Source organism: Cebus imitator, unplaced genomic scaffold, assembly GCF_001604975.1.
Source record: "Cebus imitator isolate Cc_AM_T3 unplaced genomic scaffold, Cebus_imitator-1.0 Scaffold104, whole genome shotgun sequence".
Taxonomy (NCBI): domain Eukaryota; kingdom Metazoa; phylum Chordata; class Mammalia; order Primates; family Cebidae; genus Cebus; species Cebus imitator.
The window spans coordinates 5,398,279-5,422,878 of record NW_016107419.1 but is presented as its reverse complement, the minus strand read 5'-3'; the positions used below and the strand labels follow the sequence as shown (position 1 = coordinate 5,422,878).

The 24,600-nt window shown below is 41.7% G+C and overlaps 1 protein-coding gene across 8 annotated transcripts in view; it reads right to left on the bottom strand.

Annotated features, from left to right (window-relative positions):
- The window catches only part of AP4S1 (adaptor related protein complex 4 subunit sigma 1), a 60,802-nt gene that overhangs the window by 10,649 nt on the left and 25,553 nt on the right, over window positions 1–24,600 (bottom strand). For 5 of the 8 annotated variants that reach the window (XM_017537586.2, XM_017537587.2, XM_037741718.1 and 2 more), the window contains exons 2-5: window positions 13,407–13,614; window positions 11,340–11,426; window positions 8,899–8,967; window positions 3,687–3,698 (exon numbers count right to left, since the gene is read on the bottom strand). In XM_017537586.2, the coding sequence (XP_017393075.1) occupies window positions 3,687–3,698; window positions 8,899–8,967; window positions 11,340–11,426; window positions 13,407–13,544 (306 nt within the window). In that variant the 5' untranslated portion in view covers window positions 13,545–13,614. Of the gene's footprint in view, window positions 1–3,686; window positions 3,699–8,898; window positions 8,968–11,339; window positions 11,427–13,406; window positions 13,615–16,765; window positions 16,880–19,667; window positions 19,843–24,600 lie in introns of those variants that run through there. The other 3 variants (XM_017537585.2, XM_037741716.1, XM_017537590.2) reach the window with 3 other exon arrangements.

The window sequence follows — 24,600 nt, the reverse complement described above, 5'->3', positions numbered from 1 at the left end:
TAAATATACATAACTTGGTTAGAGGGGAAGAGAGGGTGAAAATGAAACAAGGTAGAACGGGCCAGGCATGGTGGCTCACGCCTGTAATCCCAGCATTTTGGGAGCCAAGGCAGGTGGATCACAAGGGTCAGGAGATCGAGACCATTCTGGCCAACATGGTGAAACCCCGTCTCTACTAAAAATACAAAAATATTAGCTCAGTGTGGTGGCGAAAGCCTGTAGTCCCAGCTACTCGGGGGGCTGAGGCAGGAGAATTGCTTGAACCCAGGAGGCGGAGACTGCAGTGAGCCAAGATCGCACCACTGCACTCCAGCCTGGGTGACAGTGCGAGACTCTGTCTTGAAAAAAACAAAAAGAAAGAAACCAGGTAAAATGAAGGGAAAACTGTATCTTGGTGTAAAATTTTAATTCAAACAAGAATGCTGAAGATCATCACACAGACCTATTCTACACAGCAAAAGGACACAAAGCCAAGTTTACCTATCCATACTTCTAATAAACATCTAGTCAATATACGACACATCAACACAACTCATCCAACTATAATACATACCCCGTCACCTCTGATTCACGTTAACGCTCTCGATATCTAGGTCTCATAAGACTCTCTTCCTGTTTTACGTGTAAGGTAATTCAGCTCAGTTACCTAAAGTCATGGCAACATCAACTATTAAGGCAGAGCAGGTGTTAAAGCTCTTCTAATCTTAATTCTCTCATTTAAGACAGGGGGGTTATATGTCTTGTCTAATACACACATCTGTCCCATATGGGCTGACAAGGAGGGCTTTCTTAAGCCTAAGCAAACACAAAAGTGTCAGTGGCAAGACCAAAAGTGGAAATTTGAGTTCTGTACTCCCAGTGAAGTGTCTCTTAGCTCTTGCTATCTTCCTGATGACTTTTTAAATCAAAAAGCTTTTTTTTTACTTGTACATTGTATAAGTAGGAAAATATTTATTTTGAATTGCTTTGACTGGCTTAAGATAGAATATTACATGCTGAATAAAAATATACTGTAATATATAGACCACAATGAATGAAAATACACCATAATATACAACGTGGTCTGCGTATCACAGTGTATTTTTATTCAGCATGCTAAAACCTATAAAGGGATTTATGATCCCTTCTAGGTCACAGGGATCATAGATTTGGGTCATTCACCACTAGAGGGCACTCAGATTTTCCCAGTTAGTTTACAGAGGCTTCCAACTCCAGTGTACAAAAAGAATTTTATCAATACAGAGACATTTACTATCAATAGTAACAAGTAAATAGCCATATCCCCAGAAATATTAAGTGGATGCAAACATACTAGTTCTGGGCATTTATGTAAGTATATATATACATTTAAAAATATAAATAAGGCCCGGCACAGTGGCTCACATCTGTAATCCCAGAACTTTGGAAGGCCAAGGCAGGCGGATCACCTGAGGTCAGGCGTTTAAGACCAGCATTGCCAACATGGTGAAACCCTGTCTCTACAAAAAAAAAAAAAAAAGTTGAAAAAATTAGCCAGGAGGCTGAGGCAGGAGAATCACTTGAACCCAGGAAGTGAAGGCTGCAGTGAGCCGCAAGCACGCCACTCTACTCTGGCCTGGGCGACAGAGTGAGACTATATATATATATATATATATAGTACATATGTGTATGTAGGTGTATTTTATATGTGTTTATAGATAATATATAAACATATATAAAATATAAAATATGTATATATATAATATATATAAAATACACCTACATACACACACACACACACACAAACACACACACACACACACAAATTTTTTTTCTTTTTTTTTCTTTTTTGAGACAGAGTCTCACTCTGTCGCCCAGGCTGGAATGCAGTGACATGGTCTCAGCTCACTGCAACCTCTGCCTCCTGGGTTCAAGCAATTCTCCTGTCTCAGCCTCCCAAGTAGCTAATATTACAGGCACCCACCACCATACCTGGCTAATTTTGTATTTTTAGTAGAGACAGGGTTTCACCATGTTGGCCAGGCTGGTCTTGAACTCCTGACCCTCAGGTGATCCGCCTGCCTCGGCCTCCCAAAATGCTGGGATTATAGGCATGAACCACTGCACCCAGCCTTAAAATTTTTTTTGGAGATAGAGTGCCACTCTGTCACCCAGGCTGGAGTGCAGTGGCACGATCTCAGCTTACTGTAACCTCTGCCTCCTGGGTTGAAGGGATTCTTGTGCCTTAGCCTCCCAAGTAGCTGGGACTACAAGTGCGTGCCACCACGCCTGGCTAACTTTTGCATTTTTAGTAGAGATGGAATTTTGCCATGTTGGCCAGGCTGGTCTGAACTCCTGATCTTATATGATCCACCTGCCTTGGCCTCCCAAAGTGTTTGAATTACAGGTATGAGCCACTGTGCCCAGCCACATACATACTCACATGCGCACGCGCACACACACACACATATATAATACACCTATATACACACACACATACACATATAAAAATTGGATACTACGCCCAGAACTAGGTTTGCATCCACTTAATATTTTAATGCTTCTGGCAAAATGTGAAAAATAGCTGTTTGTGCATGTACACACACATACAAATACATGCATGTATATATACATATAAATATATTATAATTCATATGTATTTGTTTTATTCTAAGGATATTATATATATATTAGTAAACATTTGTTATGATTAATTTACTATTTTAGATTCAAGCCCTGATGTGTTCTTAAAGGACTCAGTGATAGGTAGATTTTTGAAGTAAATAATTAGCTTAAAAGTTAACCTGCCTCCCAAACACTCGCACAAAGTCCAGAGGGCTCCTGCCAAAATCTGTGAGCCTGCAGTATTCTAAGCAAATCATGCTTGTTTTGAGGGTCCTTGGACATTGTATTTTAAATGACATAGAAGAAAAGGAGAAAAGGAGAACTTTCTCTGCTATCAGGGAAATGAACGCAAGCCAGGCAATTTCTTTAACTTTCCAGTTTATCAATACTGTAGGCCTTACCCAGTCACTAGGGCATTTCTAGAGATTTATACCTGGAACCCTAGAAATTCAGTTTCTGTAGGAGGACTAAACACTTTTTTGGCTGTGTTATTTAAATTTTGAAAAAGCCCATTCTGTATGCTTACAGGAAATTAAATTAATAAGCAATAGTTATTAACTGCTATGATAGCACTGTCCTGCCTGGAAAAAAAAAATCTTAAGAATCGTCTTGCTGGGTACAGTGGCTCACGCCTATAATCCCAGCACTTTGGGAGTCCAATGTGGGTGGATCACCTGAGGTTAGGAGTTTGATACCAGCCCGGCCAACATGGTGATATCTCATCTCTACTAAAAATACAAAAATTAGCTAGGCGTGGTAGCAGGTGCCTGTAATCCCAGCCACTTGGGAAGCTGAGGCAGGAGAATCGTTTGAACTCAGGAGGCGGAGGTTGCAGTAAGCCGAGATCTCACCATTGCACTCCAGCCTGGGCAACAAGAGCAAAACTCCATCACACACATACACAAAATCATCTTGTTGAAGAAGGGTGATGAGGTGGGGGAGGCATTCTGCAGAACACCTGTACCTCCGGCTGTCTTGTCATAGTTGTTGGTGATGAACACTCTGGATTCTGCTGAATAGTTTTCCTGCCCTATAGCACTTACCTCATAAGTACTAGAATGTGCTTGTCAAGTACTGTGGAAAACAGTATTGAAAAAGGATACATCTAATTCACTCTGAAAAAGAGAAAAAGAGTGCAAGGGTGAGAACAAAGACACTGGGACCCGTTGTTCTTAGCAGAGTCAGAATGAGGAGACTTCTGCATCCATAGCAGTGACATCTCCTATCTGCTTCTTGGCTTGGAGGCCACAGCAGTCTGACTCTGCAAAGGCCCCAAGTTTGGGACTGTAATTTTTTTGAAATTGGCTGTAGTTCAAAGGAATTTTACAAGCCAGTACGATTCATCTTTAGAAAGCAGAGAGAAAAATAAACTAACTCAATCATTACAAATGTAGGTAATCTGATGTGTGAATCGGAGACCTTAACAATGTGCCACACCCTTTCAATCCACTGATGTTACTTCTGGGAGTTTATCCTAAGGAAAAAATTAGACAATGGCACAATGATATATGACAGGATATTCAGGGTAATGGTGTTTGTAATAGCAAATTATTGATAATAACCTAAGTATCTATCAATGGGGGGACTAATTAAGCAAACCATAGCATATCCACAAATGACGATGTAGACATATAAGTACTCACATATTGTTAAATAAAAAAGAAAGTTATGAAATGCATACATAGTATTATCCTTTTTTTTTTTTTCTTGAGGCAGAGTCTTGTTCTGTTGCCAGGCACCAGGCTGGAGTGCAACAGAAATAGAGCAATCTTGGCTTACTTCAACCACCGCCTCCAGGGTTCAAGCAATTCTCCTACCTCAGCCTCCCGGGTAGCTGAGACTACAAGTGCGTACCACCACGCTCAGCTAATTTTTATATTTTTTAGTACAGACGGGGTTTCACCATGTTGGCCAGGATGGTCTTGATCTCTCGACCTTGTGATCCACCCGCCTCAGCCTCCCAAATTGCTGGGATTACAGGCGTGAGCCACTGCGCCCGGCCATAGTATTATCCTATATATGTATGTATAAAGGTCAAGATACATATGATTATATAGCTACAAATAGAGAAAGTCTAAAAGGAAATGCACCTAACAGCAGTAAGCAGTAACTGATGAGCTTACTGATGATCTTCTCCCTTAAAAAAATTATTTTATTTTATTTATTTATTTTGAGACAGTCTATTTATTTTGAGACAGTCTGTCACCCAGGCTGGAGTGCAGCGGCATGATCTTGGTTCACTGCAACCTCTGCTTCCTGGGTTCAAGCCTCCCAAGTATTTGGGACTAGAGGTGTGCACTACCACACCCAGCTAATTTTTGTATTTTTTGTAGTGACAAGGTTTTGCCATGTTGTCCAAGCTGGTCTTGAACTCCTAAGCTCAAGCGACCCACCTGCCTTGGCCTCCCAAAGTGATGGGATTACAGGTGTGAGCCATCATGCCTGGCCAAAAAATACATTACTTTTTTTAGAGCAGTTTTAGGTTGACAGCAAAACTGAGGGGGAGATATGCAGACATCCCATGCCCCCTGCCTCTCTGTGCAGCCTCCTTCCATGATCAGCATCCCCCACCACAGTGGTACATTTGTTAAAATGGACAAACCTATATCATTCTCACCCAAAGTCCACCGTTTACAATAGGGTTCACTCTATTAGGGTGTTGTATATTATATGGGTTTAGACAAATGTATAATTACATGTATTCGCTTTCCTCTTTCTCTTTGCACACACACACACACACATACACTCACACACACACATATCTATATCTATATCTATATCTATATCTATCTGTCTGTCTATCTATCTAGAGAGAGAGAGAGAGAGAGAGAGAGACAGGGTCTCACTCTTTCGCCAGGCACCAGGCTGGAGTGCAGTGGCAAGATCTCGGCTCACTGCAACCTCTGCCTCCCAGCTTCAAGCAATTCTCCTGCCTCAGCCTCCCGAGTAGCTAGGACTACAGGCATGAGCCACCACACCCAGCTAACTTTTTTTGTATTTTAGTAGAGATGGGGTTTCACTATGTTGGCCAGGATGGTCTCAAACTCTTGACCTGTGATCTGCCCACCTTGGCCGCCCAAAGTGCTGGGATTACAGGTGTGAGCCACGGTGCCCAGCCTGCTTATATGTTTAAATTTTTTTTTTAATAAAATAGATATTTATGTAATGAAAAAAGCACGGAGGAAGAAAAAAGTAGAGAATTAATTTAAAATATGAAAGGACTTAAGGTTTGTCAAATCAGCACCAAAAAATCCCTGATACCACTTCTTCAACAGCAGCAACCCTCACCCTCCTTTGAAGCTAACTGGACTGGCTTTTTGTTTTAAAAATGTGATGCTGAGATGCTTCTCTCAGCCCCAGGCAGCATGAGACTGATCTCCAAATTTAAGATTTGGAAATTCTAGAAGAGTAAAAATAGCCACAGAAAGAATGTTTAAAACTCACAAACCTAAAAATAAATCTAGATGACAAGGCCTTCTCTGTGAGGGGACAGATCCTATTTCTTTCCCGTAGTGTTCTTTTCCCTCTTCCTTTTCTTCTTTTTGCTATGGTTTGATACTAAGCCAAGTCATCCCTTGGTACCATCCAAGTCCTGCAAAATCACCTGGCTGAAATTAAATTCAAATCTTTACTTCTGTGGTTTATGTGGTCACTGACTCTCCCTAAAATTATACCTATAATTCAGCAATGTGCTATTTATTCTCAGTTACTGAATATAATAATAATAATTGTAAAAACCCTAGCAATGATAGTACTTGTACCCACTTTTATTCTCCTAGGTTTAGAACATTATTATTTTGGGAAATTATATTAGTTTTCAAGGGTGTCACCTCGAAATGGCTAATTATGGTCAGCTCTGATCACAGACCCTGACTTGCAACCAGTCCGTCTAAACAAGAGAGGTGTCATCACAAGGTAAGCAGAAGCTAGAGCTACACTGTCCAATATGGTAAACACCAGCCTCGTGTGGAGATTTACATTAAGTAAAATTAAAACTTCATTTCCTCAGTTATACTAACTGCATTTCAAGTGCTCAAGAGCCACAACTGGCTAATACCTACTGTATTGGATGGCACAGGTACAGAACATTCCTATCTCTGCAGAAAGTTTTACTGAAAAGTGCTGGTCTATGGTACTGTTGCCAAGCAATCAACAGAGATAGATTTTAAAGTCCATCTCTATGTCCCCTGTGTAGGCCGGTCTTTGGAATAAAACCCCGTCATTTGCAGAAACATGTATGGAACTGAAGGTCATTATGTAAGTGAAATAAGCAAGGCATAGAAAGACAAATATCACATGTTCTCATTCATGTGGAAACTAAAAAAGTAGATCTCATGAAGATAAGACAGTAAATTGGTGGTCACCAAAAGCTGGGAAAGGAAGAGGAAAAGAGGAAATGAAGAGAGGTAGATTAATGGGTACAAATATGGAATTAGATAGAAGAAATAAGACCTAGTATTTGATAAATCAGTAGGGTGATTTATGGTTAACAATAATCTATTGTATATTTCAAAATAGCTAAGAGAATAATTCAAATGTTCCTAGCATAAAGAAAATACAAATATTCAGCCAGGCATGGTGATTCATGACTGTAATTGCAGCACTTCGGGAGGCCGAGGCAGGTGGATCACCTGAGGTCAAGAGTTCAAGACCAACCTGGCAAACAAGGTGAAACCCCGTCTATACGAAAATTAGCCAGGTGTGGGGGCATGAGCCTGTAATCCCAGCTACTTGGGAGGCTGAGGTATGAGAATTGCTTGAACCCAGGAGGCAGAGGTTGCAGTGAGCTGAGATCGTGCCTTTGCACTCCAGCCTGGGCAACAGAGTGAGACTTTGTCTCAAAAAAAAAAAAAAAAAAAAAAAAAAAAAAAAAAAAAAAAAAAAAAAAAAAAAAAAAAAAAAAAAAAAAAAAGATCAGAAATATAAATATTTAAGGTGATGGAGATCCTAATTATCCTGATTTGGTTTATACATTATATGAATGTATGGAATTGTCATATGTATCCTGAAAATATCTACATCTCTTATGTATCAATATAAAAAATAAAAATAAAAAACAGTTACTAAGAAAAAAAGAAAGACCAGTGGGTAGAGGGGGATAATGAGGGGGAAATGCTAACGGGTATGATGTTTCTTTGTCAAGTGATGAAATTTCCTAAAATCCTCCCACTTCATCCTCCTATCTGGCACTACAGGTGCTTGCCACCATACCCAGCTTAATTATACACTTTAAATGGGTGAACTGTATTATACATAAAATATATTTCAATATAGCTATTAAAATGGCTTTAAAAAAGACTTTTGAAAAAGAGCTCACATATTTCCTTAAGGGGAATTGACTTTTGACCCTCAAAATAAGGGTTTGGATGGAAATGTTTCTTGAGGTGAAAAGGGTACTGGTGTCTTAGGAAAGAAAGCAGAAAGAAGAAAAGAGAGGGCAAGTTAGATGGCAAAAGCTCATAACTGGGAGAAAAATAAATGAGGGTTTTTATTCCAGCTCTTTATAAAGATCTCAGGTGTATGTAGGTTTGTAACACTTTGGATAAACCAGAAGGAAAGATAAAGAAAATTTGGCATAATTTAAATTTTACCTTTTACTTATTAAAACTCCGTTAACACTTTTTTTTTTTTTTTGGTGATGGAATCTCCCTCTGTTGCCCAGGCTGGAGAGCAATGGCATGATCCTAGCTCACTGCAACCTCTGCCTCCTGAGTTCAAGTGATTTTCCTGCTTCAGCCTCCCCAAGTAACTGGGACTACAGGCGTGTGCCACCATGTCCAGCTAATTTTTTTTGTATTTTTAGTAGAGACAAGGTTTCACCATGTTGGCCAGTCTGGTCTTGAACTCTTTTTTTTTTTTTTTTTGGACGGAGTTTTGCTCTTGTTACCCAGACTGGAGTGCAATGGCGTGATCTCGGCTCACCGCAACCTCCGCCTCCTGGGTTCAGGCAATTCTCCTGCCTCAGCCTCCTGAGTAGCTGGGATTACAGGCACGCGCCACCATGCCCAGCTAATTTTTTGTATTTTTTAGTAGAGACGGGGTTTCACCATGTTGACCAGGATGGTCTCGATCTCTTGACCTCGTGATCCACCCGCCTCGGCCTCCCAAAGTGCTGGGATTACAGGCTTGAGCCACCGCGCCTGGCCCTGATCTTGAACTCTTGATCTCAGCTGATCAATCTGCCTCAGCCTCCCGAAGCGCTGGGATTACAGGCATGCCCGGTCTTAACACATGTTCTCGATATAGATCCAAAGAGACTCAATTTCTCGGAAACTGAGTTGAGGAAGTAAACCATCTTTTAGCTATTAGACTTACCACTCGGCTGAAATACTCATCTAAAACTTCCACAAAGTTATGAATGAATTCATAAATAGCCATCTCGTTCTGAAATAAAAGAAATAAGATACAATCAATTTTAGCGTGGCCCTCATGTAAACTGGACATAGAACTTCCCAGTCAGCTTCCAGGTTTTAGAGCACTTGGCTTAGTGAACAGATAATGTGAGGAAAGTAGACTCCACTGATAAATATTCAGAACCACTCTATCACTCACTTGTTTAAAAAATGCTTATCAATCGGGGAAATGTAGATAAGCCTTAAAACCTTTAGGGTTTTTTTTTTTTTTTGGCCAGGTGTGGTGGTTCATATCTATAATCTAGCGCTTTGGGAGGTCAAAGTAAGAGAATGGCTTAGGGCCAGGAGTTTAAGACCAGCCGAGGCAATATAGTAAGACTCAGTCTCCATGAAAAATTTAAAAACTAGCCAGGTGTGGTAGTGTGTGCCTGTAAGTCTCAGCTACTCAGGAGGCTGAGGCAGGAAGATGGCTTGAGCCCAGGAGTTCAAGGCTGCAGTGAGCTATGATGGCACCACTATACTCCAGCCTGGGAAACAGAGTGAGCCTGGAAACTGAGAGTGGTGGCTCACAACTGTCATTGCCACATCACTTGAGCCCAGGAGTTCAAAATGAGCCTGGGCAACATAATGAGAACTCTTCACTACAAAAAAATAAAAAATAGGCCAGGCACAGTGGCTCATGCATGTAATACTAGCACTTTGGGAAGCTAAGGTGTGCAGATCACTTGAGGTCAGGAGTTCAAGACCAGCCTAGCCAACATAACCTCATCTCTACTAAAAATGCAAAAATTAGCTAGGCATGGTGGCATGCATTTGTAATCCCAGCTACTAGGAGGCTGAGGCAGGAGGACTGCTTGAACCCGGGAGGATCACTTGAACCTGGGAGGCTGAGATTGCAGTGAGCCGAGATTGTGCCACTGCACTCCAGCCTGGGTGACATAGTGGGACCCCGTCTCAAAATAAATAAATAAATAAAATAAAAACATAAATAAAAGTAAAAATAGCCAGGTATGTTGGTGCGTGCCTGTAGTCTCAAGTAGTCGGGATCGTGAGGCTGAGGTGGAAGGATCACTTCAGACCAGGAGGTCAAGACTGCAGTGAGACCTGAAGGCACCACTGCATTCTAGCCTGGGTGACAGCCTGTCTTAAAAAAAATTAAAAGAAATATATTTTTTTAAGTCCATGATGCATCTAGCCAGATTAAAATCTTAGTGTCTAGTATTCAGAGTTCTTAGCGATGTTTCCTGACTTTACCACAAATTGGCTGAAGCAATTTTTCAGGTTCTTCATGCCATCATTTTTCTATCTATGAAGATGGGGAAACCACTTCAAAGTTTGGTTCATGGATAAAAACAATGAACCAATATTTCAGTTAGATCTAAAACATCCTTTGAGGGATTCCATGGCCATAAGTGCTATTGAACTGGGACTGGCATTTGTGAAATAAATCTGAGGAGACGTAATTACAATACAATCATCTTTATAGTTTTCTCTGGCTTTTGATATGTCAGCCCATGTTTAATGCCAAAATCAGTTGGCCTCTATACTTATCTGAGCTGTTTCATTGTGCAAGAGAACAAAGGCAGGGCACTGGTATTGCTTAGGACAGGAGAAGGCATTCTGTGTTTTCGGGCTTCTCTATTTTGTAAGCTGCTCATCTAATCCAAGAAACATCCCAGATATTTCTCTTCCACACAGCTTTCCCCAACCTTGCTAGAAACCAAGATCCGCTGGGCATGGTGGCTCATGCCTGTAATCCCAGGACTTTGGGAGGCTGAGGCGGGCAGATCATCTGAGGTCGGGTATTTGAGAGCAGTCTGATCAACACGGAGAAACCCTGTCTCTACCGAAAATGTAAAATTAGCTGGTCATGGTGGCGTGTGCCTATAATTCCAGCTACTCGGGGGTCTGAGGCAGGAGAATCGTTTGAACCCAGTAGGCAGAAGTTGCAGTGAGCTGAGATCACGCCATTGCATGCCAGCCAGGTCAACAAGAGCGAAACTCTGTCTCAAAAAGAAAAGAAAAGAAACCAAGATCCCAGCCAGGCATAGTGGCTTGTGCCTGTATTCCCAGCTACTTGGGAGGCTAAGCCAGAAAGACTGCTTGAAGTCAGTTCTAGACCAACCTGAGTAACACAGTGAGACCACGTCTCTAAAAAAAAATAAAAGGAAAAAATTAGCTGGGCTTGACAGTGTGAGCCTGTAGTCCCAGCCCAGCTAGTCAGGAGGCTGAGATGGGAAGATTGCTTGAACCCAGGAATTCAAGGCTGCAGTAAGCTATGACTGTGCCATTGCACTCCAGCCTGTCTCTTGGGGAAAAAAAAAAAAAAATCAAGAGAGTCATAATTCTTAAGGAGGCAAATAGAAATTCTTGCATTTTCCAAGGACTCTTCTGTTACCTTACCTCAGTGTCATTTACTCCAACTACAATGAAGAGAGCTGCATACTGCCGATATATCAGCTTAAAATCCTTAAATTCGATGAAAGAGCACTAGACAAAACACAATGAGATATTATTACTATGGTTGAGAGAGAGGTCTTTAAAATGTCATGCACAAGTTCTAGGTTCTGATTTGAGTATCTGACAAACATTCCTAGAAATATAGAACATTAAGATGTGACACAACCATTGGTGGCCTTTTTACAATATTCAGGGGACCACTTGGAAGCACCTCTAGCGGGAACCGGAGAAGTCTCGGAAAAAATTCTGAGTGTTCACATGGGTTCCCACTTGTGCTCCTTCTCATTCCTTTGCCTGGCTCTGTGTAGAACTCAGCAGGCAAAGATCATTAATAATCAGCATTTTAAAGCTCCTCTGAAGCAAAACTACGCAAACTTGATGAAGAAGATTTTCTTCTGCTCACTTCCCCAAGACTTTTTTGGAAGCTATTAGATATTCTCAGTTTTGTACTACTTAATAGTCATTGAGGAGCCAAATACACAGTGCAAACAAACAAAAATTGGTTGCTTTTTCCTAGGCCCATGAAAAGAAGCCATGTAGATTATTTTATATATTATTTAAAGATGGCCTTTTTGTGGCAGACACTAGACAAAATCTCCCATTGTAAACATTGCTTCCTATGAATTAGTAACTAGCCTACCACCGACACATGGATAAAACTCCCTTCTCATTCATCCCTTTCCTTTTTTTTCTCTTTTCTTTATTTTTATATAATTGAGACGGGGTTTTACCATGTTGGTCAGGATGGTCTTGAACTCCTGACCTCAAGCAATCCACCCGCTTCGGCCTCCCAAAGTGCTGGGATTACAGGCGTGAGCCACTGCGCCCGGCCTCATTCATCCCTTTCCTATAGTCTTTGTACAAAGAGCTACAGGAAGGCGCTGAGTGGATGTGAGGTGGAAAGTGGGCAGAAGCACAGGGTTATTCTTCTTCTGGACTTTAGGGTGTGCTTGACCAAATGTGATCGAACATGAAATTTATGGCTTTGTGTACCAGGATGTGTTGCTCTTGGGTGCCCAGATGCACCTGGGAATGAAGCTGCAAGTTTTAATCATGGAAATTCCTCTATCGGAAAGCCATCTGACAGTCTACAAAATGGAAGAATTCGGGCTTTTATTTAAAATTAGGATAAAGGTAATGAGTACAGAAGCATTCTGCAGCTTTTGGCTCTCTGTAGAGCCAGGGTGATCTCTGCTCAGCTGGATCTTTCAAGAAAACACAATCTATTTGAAATTTTCTTTTATTTATTTATTTATTTTTTAGTAGAGATGGGGTTTCACCATGTTGGCCAGGCTGGTCTTGAACTCCTGACCTCTGGTGATCCACCTGCCTTGGCCCCCCAAAGTGCTGGAATTACAGGAGTGATCCACCGTGCCTGGCCTTAACCTCTGTTTTGGAAGATGGATAGATTTGTTGTTTCATATGAATTTTTAATTTCCATTTTCCCCACCTACATAATAAAATAAGTTAAAATCAAATTTGTTTTGTTTTTAAAATCACTGGCATCAGTATTATATTGGTGGTATATTCACAAAAATAATAAGCAGAATAAAACCATCCCATTTGAGAATATTATTATCCTCTGGCACAAAATGGGTCTTCAGTATTCACCTCTATACCAATCATCTGACACCTTCATTTTTTGGCTTATAGAAAGCCAGCTGCCACAGGCACTCATGAGAGTTCCAAGGGCTGAATTCATATGAACAAAGACAGAAGAGATGTTTATTAGCAGAAGGAAATTTTTTTTGTCATTTCTGAGGTACACTGAGACAAGTATGCTGACTTAAATAAGAAACCAAGATTTTTCAGGTTTTCCTTATTTTTATTTTCTTAAATGGATGTAAAGAGAGCTACGCTTATTTCAGTTTTCATTTCACATCACTTATTTCCTGTAGAAGCTGTTGAATGAATATAGCTCAAAGAAAATGGTGGCCTCTGAGACTCAGTAATAACAAATCTGCAAGGCTGAGCTGAATGCAGAGATAAAAGAGAGGACCAGGGACTTACTTGTTCATTGGATCGAGAGAGACAGCTCTTTATGACTTCTGTTTCCAGAAGTGTACGCTTATTAACATCCACATGTTCATAGTACTTAGAAAGTCGCGTCTGCCCTTGTTTATTCACCATGAGGAAAAATTTTATCATTTTTATTTCCTGGCCAGTACTTTTCCAAATATAGTCAAAAAGTTATATAAGAGATGGCTGTAATTGGAACCTTGAAGACAAAACAAAACAAAAAAACAGAAAGGCAAGATCAAATTTCTCAAAGAACTATACTAAATCTGTTTTATAGATAAATAGTAAATAAAGTAGTAGTAAATATCATCTGATAATATCACACTTCATTCCTATGAATTGAGGTTTTAATAAATAAAAACCATTTTCATCAGGTATCCTCGAAAACAATTTTTTTAAATTTATTCCCTCTAAAACAATTATGAGCAACTGCAGTACTTCTATGTACATTCATTAAATTTACTCATTGTTTTTCTGGGTAAAAAAGATGTGTCAAGCACCAGAAGAATATGGAGATGAAGTAGTAAGGATTTCTAATCCAATTTTTATACCTAGCAAAGGTGCTAGGTAAGGTAAACAACAGCAGTACAAGGTGATGAGTGATAACAGACAGGTTCACTTCCATGGGTGTACAGGAGGAAGGGACAAGGAATGTCACAGGAGAGTGAAGAACTGCTTCTCAGAGAAGCGACACTGGTGTGAGGTCGTGAAGAATGAGCTACCCGGGAAGACTGAGGCAAAGAAAACGAGTATGAAAGCTCTGGAAAGTTCACTGGGGCTGCAGTTTAGGGCGTGGGAAGAATAGTTGCAGGAAATTAAGCTGCTTGCATATGATATAATTGGCTTTAGAAGTCATGCTAAGGAATCTGAGCTTTATTTTATGGGCAATGGAGACAAGATCTATAGTAAAGCTTTTCTTTCCTTAGTGGTGGAACTAATAGTAGTAATATTAATTTGTCAAATTCCTCCAGGCCCTATAACAAGCTCCATGAGGTTCTATGCTGAGCAATTCTCACAATTGTTTGAGGGAGGTACTTCTGTTATCCTTATTTTATTTTTGAGACAGGGCCTCACTCTGTCACCCAGGCTGGAGTGCAGCAGTGCAATCTCAGCTTACTGCAACTTTTGCCTCTGGACTCAAGTGATCCTCCCATCTCAGCCTCCTGAATAGCTAGGATTATAGGAATGTACCATCATGCACAGCTAATTTTTTAACTTTTTGTAGGGATGAGGTTTCACTATATTTTCCAGGCTGGTCTTGAACCCTTAGGCTCAAGTCATCCTCCTGCCTTGGCCCTCTAAAGTGTTGGGATTATGGGCATGAGCTACTGTATCCAGCCTGTTATCCTTATTTTAAGGTCAAGCAGATTAAAGTTTAGAAATAAGACACCCAGCCAGGTGTGGCTCACACCTGTAATGCCAGCACTTTGGGAGGCCGAAGCAGGCGATCTCTTGAGCTCAGGAGTTTGAGATCAGCCTGAACAACAAAGTAAGACTCTGTCACTACAAAAAACATAAAAATTAGTCAGGCATGGAGGCGTGTGCCTGTGGTCCCAGCTACCCGGGAGGCTGAGGCAGGAGAATCGCTTGAACCTGGGAGGCAGAGGTTGCAGTGAGCCGAGATGGCGCCACTGCACTACAACTAAGGCAGGAGAATCGCTTGAGCTGGGGAGGTGGAGGTTGTAGTGAGTGGAGATTGTGCCATTGCACTCCAGCCCGGGTAACAGAGCAAGACTGTCTCAAAAAAAAAAAAAAAAAGAAAAAAGAAATGAGACACCCAAAGTCACTGCATGACTTTGTGTCAGAGGTGGGCTGCAGTTCAAAGGCTAAGCACACACATGGTCCATGACACCCCTAACTCATCCTCATCATTCAGGGTTCATGCTTGTGCTGTTATGTCTAACTCAGTTGTATTGACCTTATGTTTGTTTCTCTTACATTCAACAAAGATTTTGGAAAAATCAATCCAAGTGAGCATAATATTGACCAATGGCCAGTCCTTCTTTCACCATGACCACTAAAGCTGGCTGGTTTGGCTCAGCTGACAACATTGTATTCACATTTTGTAACACCTGTGAGAATCAGTGCAAAAAACCAAGATGAACAATAGTTCTTAAATGAACTTTAACATTTGAAATTTTAGATTTATAGTAAAGTTGCAAAGATGGCCATTGTTATCTTCTCACATTACCATGATACATTTGCCAAAACTAAGAAATCAATATTGGTACATTATTATTAACTCCAGACTTTATTTGAAGTTCATTAATTTTTCCATTAATGTCCTCTTTTTGTTCCTGTATCCCATCCAGGATACTATAGTACATTTAATAGTCATGTTGCTTTAGCCGGTTCTGGTCTGTGACAGTTTCTCAGTCTTCCTTGTTTTTCATGACCTTGACAGTCCTGAGGATACTGGTCCAGGCTGAAGAACAGTGGTACAATCATGGCTCACTACAGCTTTGAACTCCTAGGCTCAAGTGATCCTCTAGCCTCAGTCTCCCAAGTAGCGAGGAGTAGCTGGGACTACAGGTACATGTCACCATGCCCAGCTAATTTTTATTTTTATTTTTGAGACAGAGTCTCACTGTGCCACCCAGGCTGGAGTGCAATGGCATGATCTCAGCTCACTGCAACCTCTGCCTCCCAGGTCCAAGCAATTCTTCTGCCTCAACCTCTCAAGTAGCTGAGATTACAGGTGACTGCTTGTGGGCGGATCACCTGAGGAGAGGAGTTTGAAATCAACCTGGCCAACATAGTGAAACTCCACTCTCTACTAAAAATACCAAAATTAGGCTGGGTGCAGTGGCTAACACTTGTAATCCTAGCACTCTGGGAGGCTGAGAAGGGTAGATCATTTGAGGTCAGAAGTTCAAGAACAGACTGGCCAACATGGCAAAATTCCATCTCTACTAAAAACACAACAAAATTAGCTAGGTGTGGTGGCATGCACCTGTAGTCCTAGTTACGTGAGAGGCTGAGCAGGAGAATCACTTGAACCTGGGAGGCAGTGGTTGCAGTGAGTTGAGATCACACCACGGCACTCCAGCCTGAGAGACACAATGAGACTCTGTCTCAAAACAAACAAAAACCAGTACAGCACTAGCTCGACTTGCGACCATGATTGGGACCGGCAGACCAGTCATAACACGATTTGGTTGTAAGTTGAATAGGCTATATGTACAGTTGAAATGGTGCACGCAGAGATGGTAGTGCTGCCGGAAGCTGGTCTGCACTGTCGTACACCCAGCTGGGCAACGTTTGCGCTGCCAGATGTGGAGCAGTCGTGGCTAGCGACTGTGGCTGTAAAGTCGAATGGTCGTAAGTTGCGTAGGTCATAAGTCGAATACCTGTAATTATCCACGTGTTGTGGTGAGCACCTGTAGTCCCAGCTACTCAGGAGGCTGAGGCAGGAGAATCATTTGAACCTGGGAGGCAGAGGTTGAAGTGAGCCGAGATTGTGCCACTGCACTCCAGCCTGGGTGAAAGAGGGAGACTGTAAAGAGTGGAGTCAAGACTCTCTTTTATGATTCTCCCTATTTCACTAGATGCCTGAATGTCCTTTATTCACGTGTCATCCCATGTACCTAGTGAAATATGCAGATTGTATGGAAGAATAGGACCTTTGTCAAATGAGTGGTTCTTGGACTAATTAGAATCCCAGCGAAGTAGAGGCTGGGCAACACCATGATAGACGGTGGGTCCCACTGTGCACTGAGCTAAGCAGCTAAGGCAAGCTGGAAACCAGCAAGTATTTTTCTTTGGGGATATTGCTTGCTTGAGGAGATAGGAGAATGCACTGCTTAAAAACTCAGACTTGAGTAAGACAGACCTGGCTCAAGTCTTGACTTTGCCACATACCTGCCATGTGACTCTTAAGTTGCTTGTGTTTTCTGAACTCCAGGGGGATGGCTACATCTGAGGTGTGAGAGTGAGATAAGGTAACACAAACAGCACTTAGCAAAGGGGCTGGTCTACAATGAATGTTCACTTTACAACTGAGCTGTTTTCATTACAGTCATTCCTTGGCATGCAGGGTACTGGTTCCGGGACTGCCCTGAGTACAACCAAATCCATGCATACTCAAGTCCTGCGGTAGGCCCTGTGGAACCTACATACACAGAAAGTCAGCCCCCCATATACTGGGGTTTTGCATGCCACAAACACTGTATTTTCCATCTGTGTTTGGTTGGAAAAAGCCTGCATATAAATGGATCTGTGCAGTTCTAACCTGTGTTGTTCAAGGGTCAACTGTACTATTTCCTTGCTGCAACTGGAAACATTATGGTATAATACTTTGACTAAGTTTTATATATATATATTTTTTGTCCTCCCAGCTCATCTCATTTCCTAAGCCCTATCAGACGGGTGGTTATCTTACAGCAATTCTAAACTCTTAAGCTGTAAAGAGCCAGCCCCAGTGTGGCCAAGCCTGGGGTTGCTGTGTCCATTCCCTGTACAGAACAGGATGTTATCTAGACCAGCTCAACTGGGGATATAACAGCTGTGCCATGAGGGAAGCCTGTGGCCATTCACTCCCTTTTCCAGGAAGATAAGCTCATGGCTGTGGGTGGGATTGCAACATACTCTGTGGTGTTTAATCATTTGGTATCAAGTGCTGCTTTTGTTTGCCTCACAAATTATTGTCAGTAAATTATGGCAGGTTACCAGGAAGTTAAGATTACCATCCTTTCTTTTACTCCCTTTCAGCAAAGTTATTTAAAAACAATCTTTATGATAGTTTGAAATTATACTCCTACACCTTGGATTTCAACTGCCAGGTAAAAGGAAAAAAATGTCTCAAAGGTACTCATGGCCAAACCTTTGCCTTTAAATGTCCTGCTTGCATTAAGTGGTAAAATGAGATGTAAAAAGATCTCATTGAGGTATTACATCAAGGGATCAAATTGGTTTCTACCATACAAGCACAGCATTCCTTACCACTGACTTCAAGAGCAAAGATGACAAATAAGGACATGTTGAATTGATACTCATTAGGATGCAAGTTTTGAAAAGAGTAAATGAAGGCTTCTAAAGACTTGGATACATCTTTCTTTTCTTGCATGCTCTTAAACATTTGACAGTTTTAACTGTAGCATGATGCAGTGGTAAAAAAACTAGAGAAACACAACTGTAAACCAGTTCTACTATAAAATATACAACGCCAAAATAAACAATGTGGAGACTCAAGAGACAGGAAATATCTGAGAACTAAAGATGAATGCTGTAAGCACCTATCATGGTTATTAATCATCAAGGAGGAGGGAGATGAAATAATTATGAAACTGAGATAGGACAGTAAGAAGGAATATGCTTAGACAAGTGTTGGGAGTGGTCAGGGAGCAGGTATGAACTTCCTGTTTTAAACTATTTGCATTCAGGCCAGGCGTGTGGCTCATGTCTGTAAATCCAGCACTTTAAAAGGTCGAGGCAGGCAGATCACAAGGTCAGAAGTTCGAGACCAGCCTGGCCAATGTGGTGAAACCCAATCTCTACTAAAAATACAAAAAAAGTTAGCCAGCCATGGTGGCGCATGCCTGTAATCCCAGCTACACAGGAGGCTGAGGCAGGAAAATCACTTGAACCCAGGAAGTGGAGGTTGCAGTGAGCCAAGATCATGCCACTGCACTCCAGCCTGGGCAACAGAGTGAGACTGTCTCACCAAAAAAAAAAAAAAAATCCACACACACCAAAACAACAACAAAAAACAACTATCTGCATTCAGTGACACACACGGGCCAGGTGCGGTGGCTCATACCCATAGCACTTTGAGAGGCCATGTCATCTCTACCAACAAAAAGCGGGGGAAAAAAAAAGCCAGGCATCATGGTGTGCACCTATAGTCCCAGCTACTCAGGAAGCTGAGTTGGGAGGACTGCTTGTGCCCAAGAATTGGAGGCAGCAGTGAGCTATGATCACACCATGCCCACTCTGGCCTGGGCTACAGAGTGAGATCCTGTCTCTAAAGACACACACACACACACACAAACACACACACACAAACACACACACACGCACACATGCACACGCACACACGCACACGTACGCACAGAGCTGGGGAAGATATTTTGATGACCAGGAAGGAAGTCAGGAGATGCTACACCCAAAAGCTTGTGTGAATGCATGTATATATACCAAAGAAGAAGAAAGAAGGCAACTTCATAGGGGAAAGTGTTACACAAATGGTGCTAGGATGCCCTAGCAACAGAATCTAGAAAGCCCCAAGAGGGAAAGAAGATTAAGATTACTTACAGTAGGAATCAAACAAGCATTTTCCTTGGATTAGCATGAACATGCTTTCAAGACTAGTGAGGTTGGTAGATTCAGAGTAGAATATGGGGCCAGGCGAGGTGGTTCATGCCTGCAATCCCAGCACTGGGAGGCTGACGTGGGTTGATCACCTGCCACTAGGAGTCGGAGATCAGCCAAGACAATATAAGACAACTTGCCTCTACACCAACAAAAAAAAACCACACACACCCCAAAAAAACTGAGCTTGGTTTGGTGGTCCATGTCTGTAATCCCAGCTACTTGGGAGGGTGAGGCTGAGATCAGGAATTCTAGGCTACAGTGAACCGATTGCTACAGTGAGCTATAGCATGGGTGACAGATGAAGACCTTATCTCTAAAAACCAAACAAACAAACAAAAACAAAAACAAAAAACCAGCTGGGTGTGGTGGCTCATGCCTTTAATCCCAGTACTTTGGGAAGCCAAGGTGGGTGGATCACCTGAAGTCAAAAGTTCAAGACCAGCCTGGTCATCATGGTGAAACCCCATCTCTGCTAAAAATACAAAAAGAATTAGCTGAGCATGGTGGCAGGCAACTTTAATCCCAGCTACTCAGGAGGCTGAGGCAGAAGAATTGCTTGAACCCAGGAGGTGGAGATTGCAGAGAGCCCAAATCACGCCATTGTACTCCTGCCTGGGCAACAAGAATGAAATTCTGTCTCAAAAACAAAAACAAACAAAAAAAGCGAAGCATGGTGGCTCACGACTGAAATCCTAGCACTCTGGGAGGCGGAGGCAGGTGGATCACCTGAGGACAGGAATTCGAGACCAGTCTGGCCAATATGGTTAAACCCCTCCTCTACTGAAAATACAAAAAAAATTGGCCAGGTGTGGTGGCAGGCACCTGTAATCCTAGCTACTTGGGAGGCTGAGGCAGGAGAATCACCTGAAGCCAGGAGGCGGAGGTTGCAGTGAGCCGGGATTATGCCACTGCACTTCAGCCTGGGCAACAGAGTGAGACTTCACCTCCAAAAAATAAAGTAAAAACAAAACAAACGAACAAACAAAAAAAAAACAGTAGAGTATCATCGGAACCATGTCCTAGCACCCACTTAATATAAACTTAATGCCCAGAGAAAAGAGATGGAAAAGGCTGAATACACGCTGAATTCAGCAGGTATCATATTTCCGATGGCATATTTCTGGGAGTTAGACCTAGGAGAGTCTTTACAGATTGTCATATCCAAAGATGGCAAATGGGTTTCTACTTGGGTGTCAACTGTGACTAACTGTAATAGCTGCTTTGGGAAGGATTCTGGAGCTGCTTCCAGGTTCAAAACAAAAGGATGACATGTGTGATTACTTGTCAGTTGTTGGTAAGGAAGCAGGAAGTGGCAATGTATGCACCTTATATGTGTCATCCCTGAGGTGTACTCCCTTCATTTTGTAGATGGGAAAACTGATCAGAGATGTAGAGTGAAGTCCTGAATTCTGCTCCCCTGACTCATAATATAATGCTGTCTTTAATCTATCACATTGTGTCACTCTGTACATCAGTGTCATTAAATGTTCACTTAAGCTTTTTGTTTGTTCTGTTTTTTGAGACAGGATCTTGCTCTGTCACCCAGGCCGAAGTGCAGTGGCACAATCACAGCTCACTGCAGCCTTGACCTCCCAGGCTCAAGCAATCTTCCCACCTCAGCCCCCAAGTAGCTGGGACTACTAATTTTTGTACATTTTGTAAAGGCAAGGTTTCACCATGTTGCCCAGTCTAGTCTCAAACTCCTGAACTCAAGTGATCCACCCGCCTTGGCCTCACTAAGTGCTAGGATCACGTACGTGAGACATGGCACCCAGCCAAATGTTCACTTGAGCTTAGTGAGCATTAACTTCAGATAGCTTTGGATGTGATCAAGTCATTATTCTCTTTTCTAATGCTGCTGCACAATTAATCTAGAAAATGCCAAACAAATCACGGCATGAAAAAGTACGGTATGTAGCCAGGTACATGCATCCATATTATTAGCTACTTGGGAGGCTGGGGTGGGAAGACTGCTTGAGCCCAAGAGTTTGAGGCTGCAGTACGCTATGATCATGCCTGTGAATAGCCACTGCACTCCAGCTTGGGCAACAGAGAAAGACTCTGTCTCTAAAGAGAAAACAAAAAGTAGAGTATGCAGATTTAGAATTGAAAATGATAAGACTGGTAACGGTGGTTCATACTTGTAATCCTAGCATTTTGGGAGGCTGAGGTGGGCAGACCACTTGAGGTCAGGAGTTCGAACCCAGCCTGGCCAACATGGTGAAACCTTGTCTCTATTAAAAATACAAAAAAATTAGACCAGTGTGGTGGCAGGTGCCTGTAATCCCAGCTATTTGGGAGGCTGAGGCAGCAGAATCGCTTGAACCTGGGAGGCGGAGGTTGTAGCGAGCCAAGACTGCACCACTGCACTCCAGCCTGGGTGACAGAGCAAAACTCTGTCTCAAAAAAAGAAAACGGGCCAGGCGTGGTGGCTCATGCCTGTAATCCCAGCACTTTGGGAGGCCGAGGCAGGCAGATCACAAGGTCAAGAACCCCGTCTCTACTAAAAATACAAAAAAATTAACCAGGTGTGGTGGCACACGCCTGTGGTCCCAGCTACTCGGAGACTGAGGCAGAAGAATCGCTTGAACACAGGAGGCGAGGTTGCAGTGAGCCAAGATTGCGCCACTGCACTCCAGCCTGTTGACAGAGCAAGTCTGTCTAAAAAAAATAAATAAAAAGAAAATGGTATTTGATGATAATTAACATTCTTTCTAGCTCTAAATGCTTTTTATGTACCCCCAAATCATAATATTGTAATACATACACACAAACACTAAGGTAATATCAGACAAAAACATTTCTTTTTTGCCTCCTGAAAAGTGATTTAAATAAAATCTCCAAAGTTAAAAAGCAAATTTCTACCCAGAAAACATGTAGTACCAGTACAGTATAGTGTAACAGTCAACAGCATGAACTGGAGTCTGACTGCTTGGCTCTACCACTTAGTTGCTTTGTGACCTTGGACAAGATACTTAATCTATTTGAACTCAGTCTTCTGTACGGTGGTCACAGTGACAGTACTCACTTCCTAGGTTGTTGTGAGGATTAAAGAAGTTAGGATATGTAACACTCCTAGAACAGGCTAGGCAGCTGGCACACAGTGAGTGCTACATAAGGGTTAACCAGTGTCATCATGATAACATGTTGTCTTTTCCCCAGTGAAGCTTTTCCTGCCTATTCCAATCCTCTCTTCCCAACTATAAAGAGCGATAATCCTGTCTATGGTCTACATAACAACCATTTTATTGCATGTTAAGATCCCCTACCAAAAAAGTAATTTAGACTTTTAAAGCTGTGACTGTAAGAGAAATATTTTACATTGTGACCCAGTATACAAATATATATATATATATATATAGTAAATGTAAAATGTAATATATGTATTACATTATTTACATGATGTACAGAGATACACCTTGAAGAGTTTTGAAGAGTACTGGTCAGGTAGTTTAAGGAATGTACTTCTATTGGGATTTGTCTCACGTTATTCTTATTATTAGACAGAAGTTATATCTTTTTGGAAGAAAGAACACAGAGGTAAAGTGCCATTTTCACTGTATCATGTCAAGGGCACATACTATCAATATGACCTGTCACTGTTTTTTGTTTGTTTTGAAACAGAGTCTTGCTCTGTCACCCGGACTAGAGTGCAGTGGTGCAATTGTGGCTTACTGCAGCCTTGAGATCCTGGGCTCCAGTGATCCTCCCACATCAGCCTCCTGAGTAGCTGGGACCACAGGCATGTACCTCCATCTGCTGCTAATTTAAAAAAAATTTTTTTGCAGACATGGGTCTTGGTATGTTTCCCAGGCTATTTGTTTATTTACTCAATTAAAATTTTATTTAAGTATGGACTCACAGATATTTTATTTTATACTATGGGTTATAATGTAATATGACCGGCACAGTGGCTCATGCCTGTAATCCCAGCAGTTTGGGAGGCTGAGGCGGGTGGATCACCTGAGGTCAGGAGTTCGAGACCAGCCTGACCAACATGGAGAAACCCATCTCTACTAAAAATACAAAAAATTAGCTGGGTGTGGTGGTGCATGCCTGTAATCCCAGCTACTCAGGAGGCTGAGGTAGGGGAATCGCTTGAACCCGGGAGGTGGAGTTTGTGGTCGCGGTGAGCCGAAATTGCGCCATTGCACTCCAGCCTGGGCAATAAGAGTGAAACTCTGTCTCAAAAATAATAATAATAATAATGATAATAGTAAAATATTATGACCCACTGATTTTTAATTTCAAAACTTGCTAACAAGACTGAGTCAAAATTTGAAAAACACTATACCAGAACATGAACTTCTGGGGGGTAGAATCTCTACCTCACTTCAGATCCTCGCACAGTGCCTAATATACAGTGATCATCCAATAAATGTTTACTGAATAAATGAAAGAATGAATTAAAACTTTTTCTAGCAATAACTTTTCCTTTAAAAAAGTCACACAAGTATTCTAACAAAGCAGACATATAAACACCCTCATATCCTAATTCCTGCCCAAATCCCATTCATTTTCCCAAAGATATATCCACTGTTTTTAAGTTTAATGCATATCCTTTTAGACCTTCTCTGTATATCATGCAAATATGTATGAAAATGTAGTAACTTTTTTTTTTTTTTTTAACATAAATGTGATAGATTGATGAACTCTAAAATGTCTTAGTAACTATTCTCTTCTGGTGTCTTTAAATGAACCTATTCTACTCAAAGTCCTGGCTGGATCCCATGAAAGGTCACTAATGGCCAGACATGGTAGCTCATGCCTTCAATCCTAGTTTCACTTGGGAGGTTGAGGTAGTAGGATCACTTGAGGCCAGGAGTTTAAGACCACCCTGGACAACATAATGAGACACTGTCTCCACCAAAAA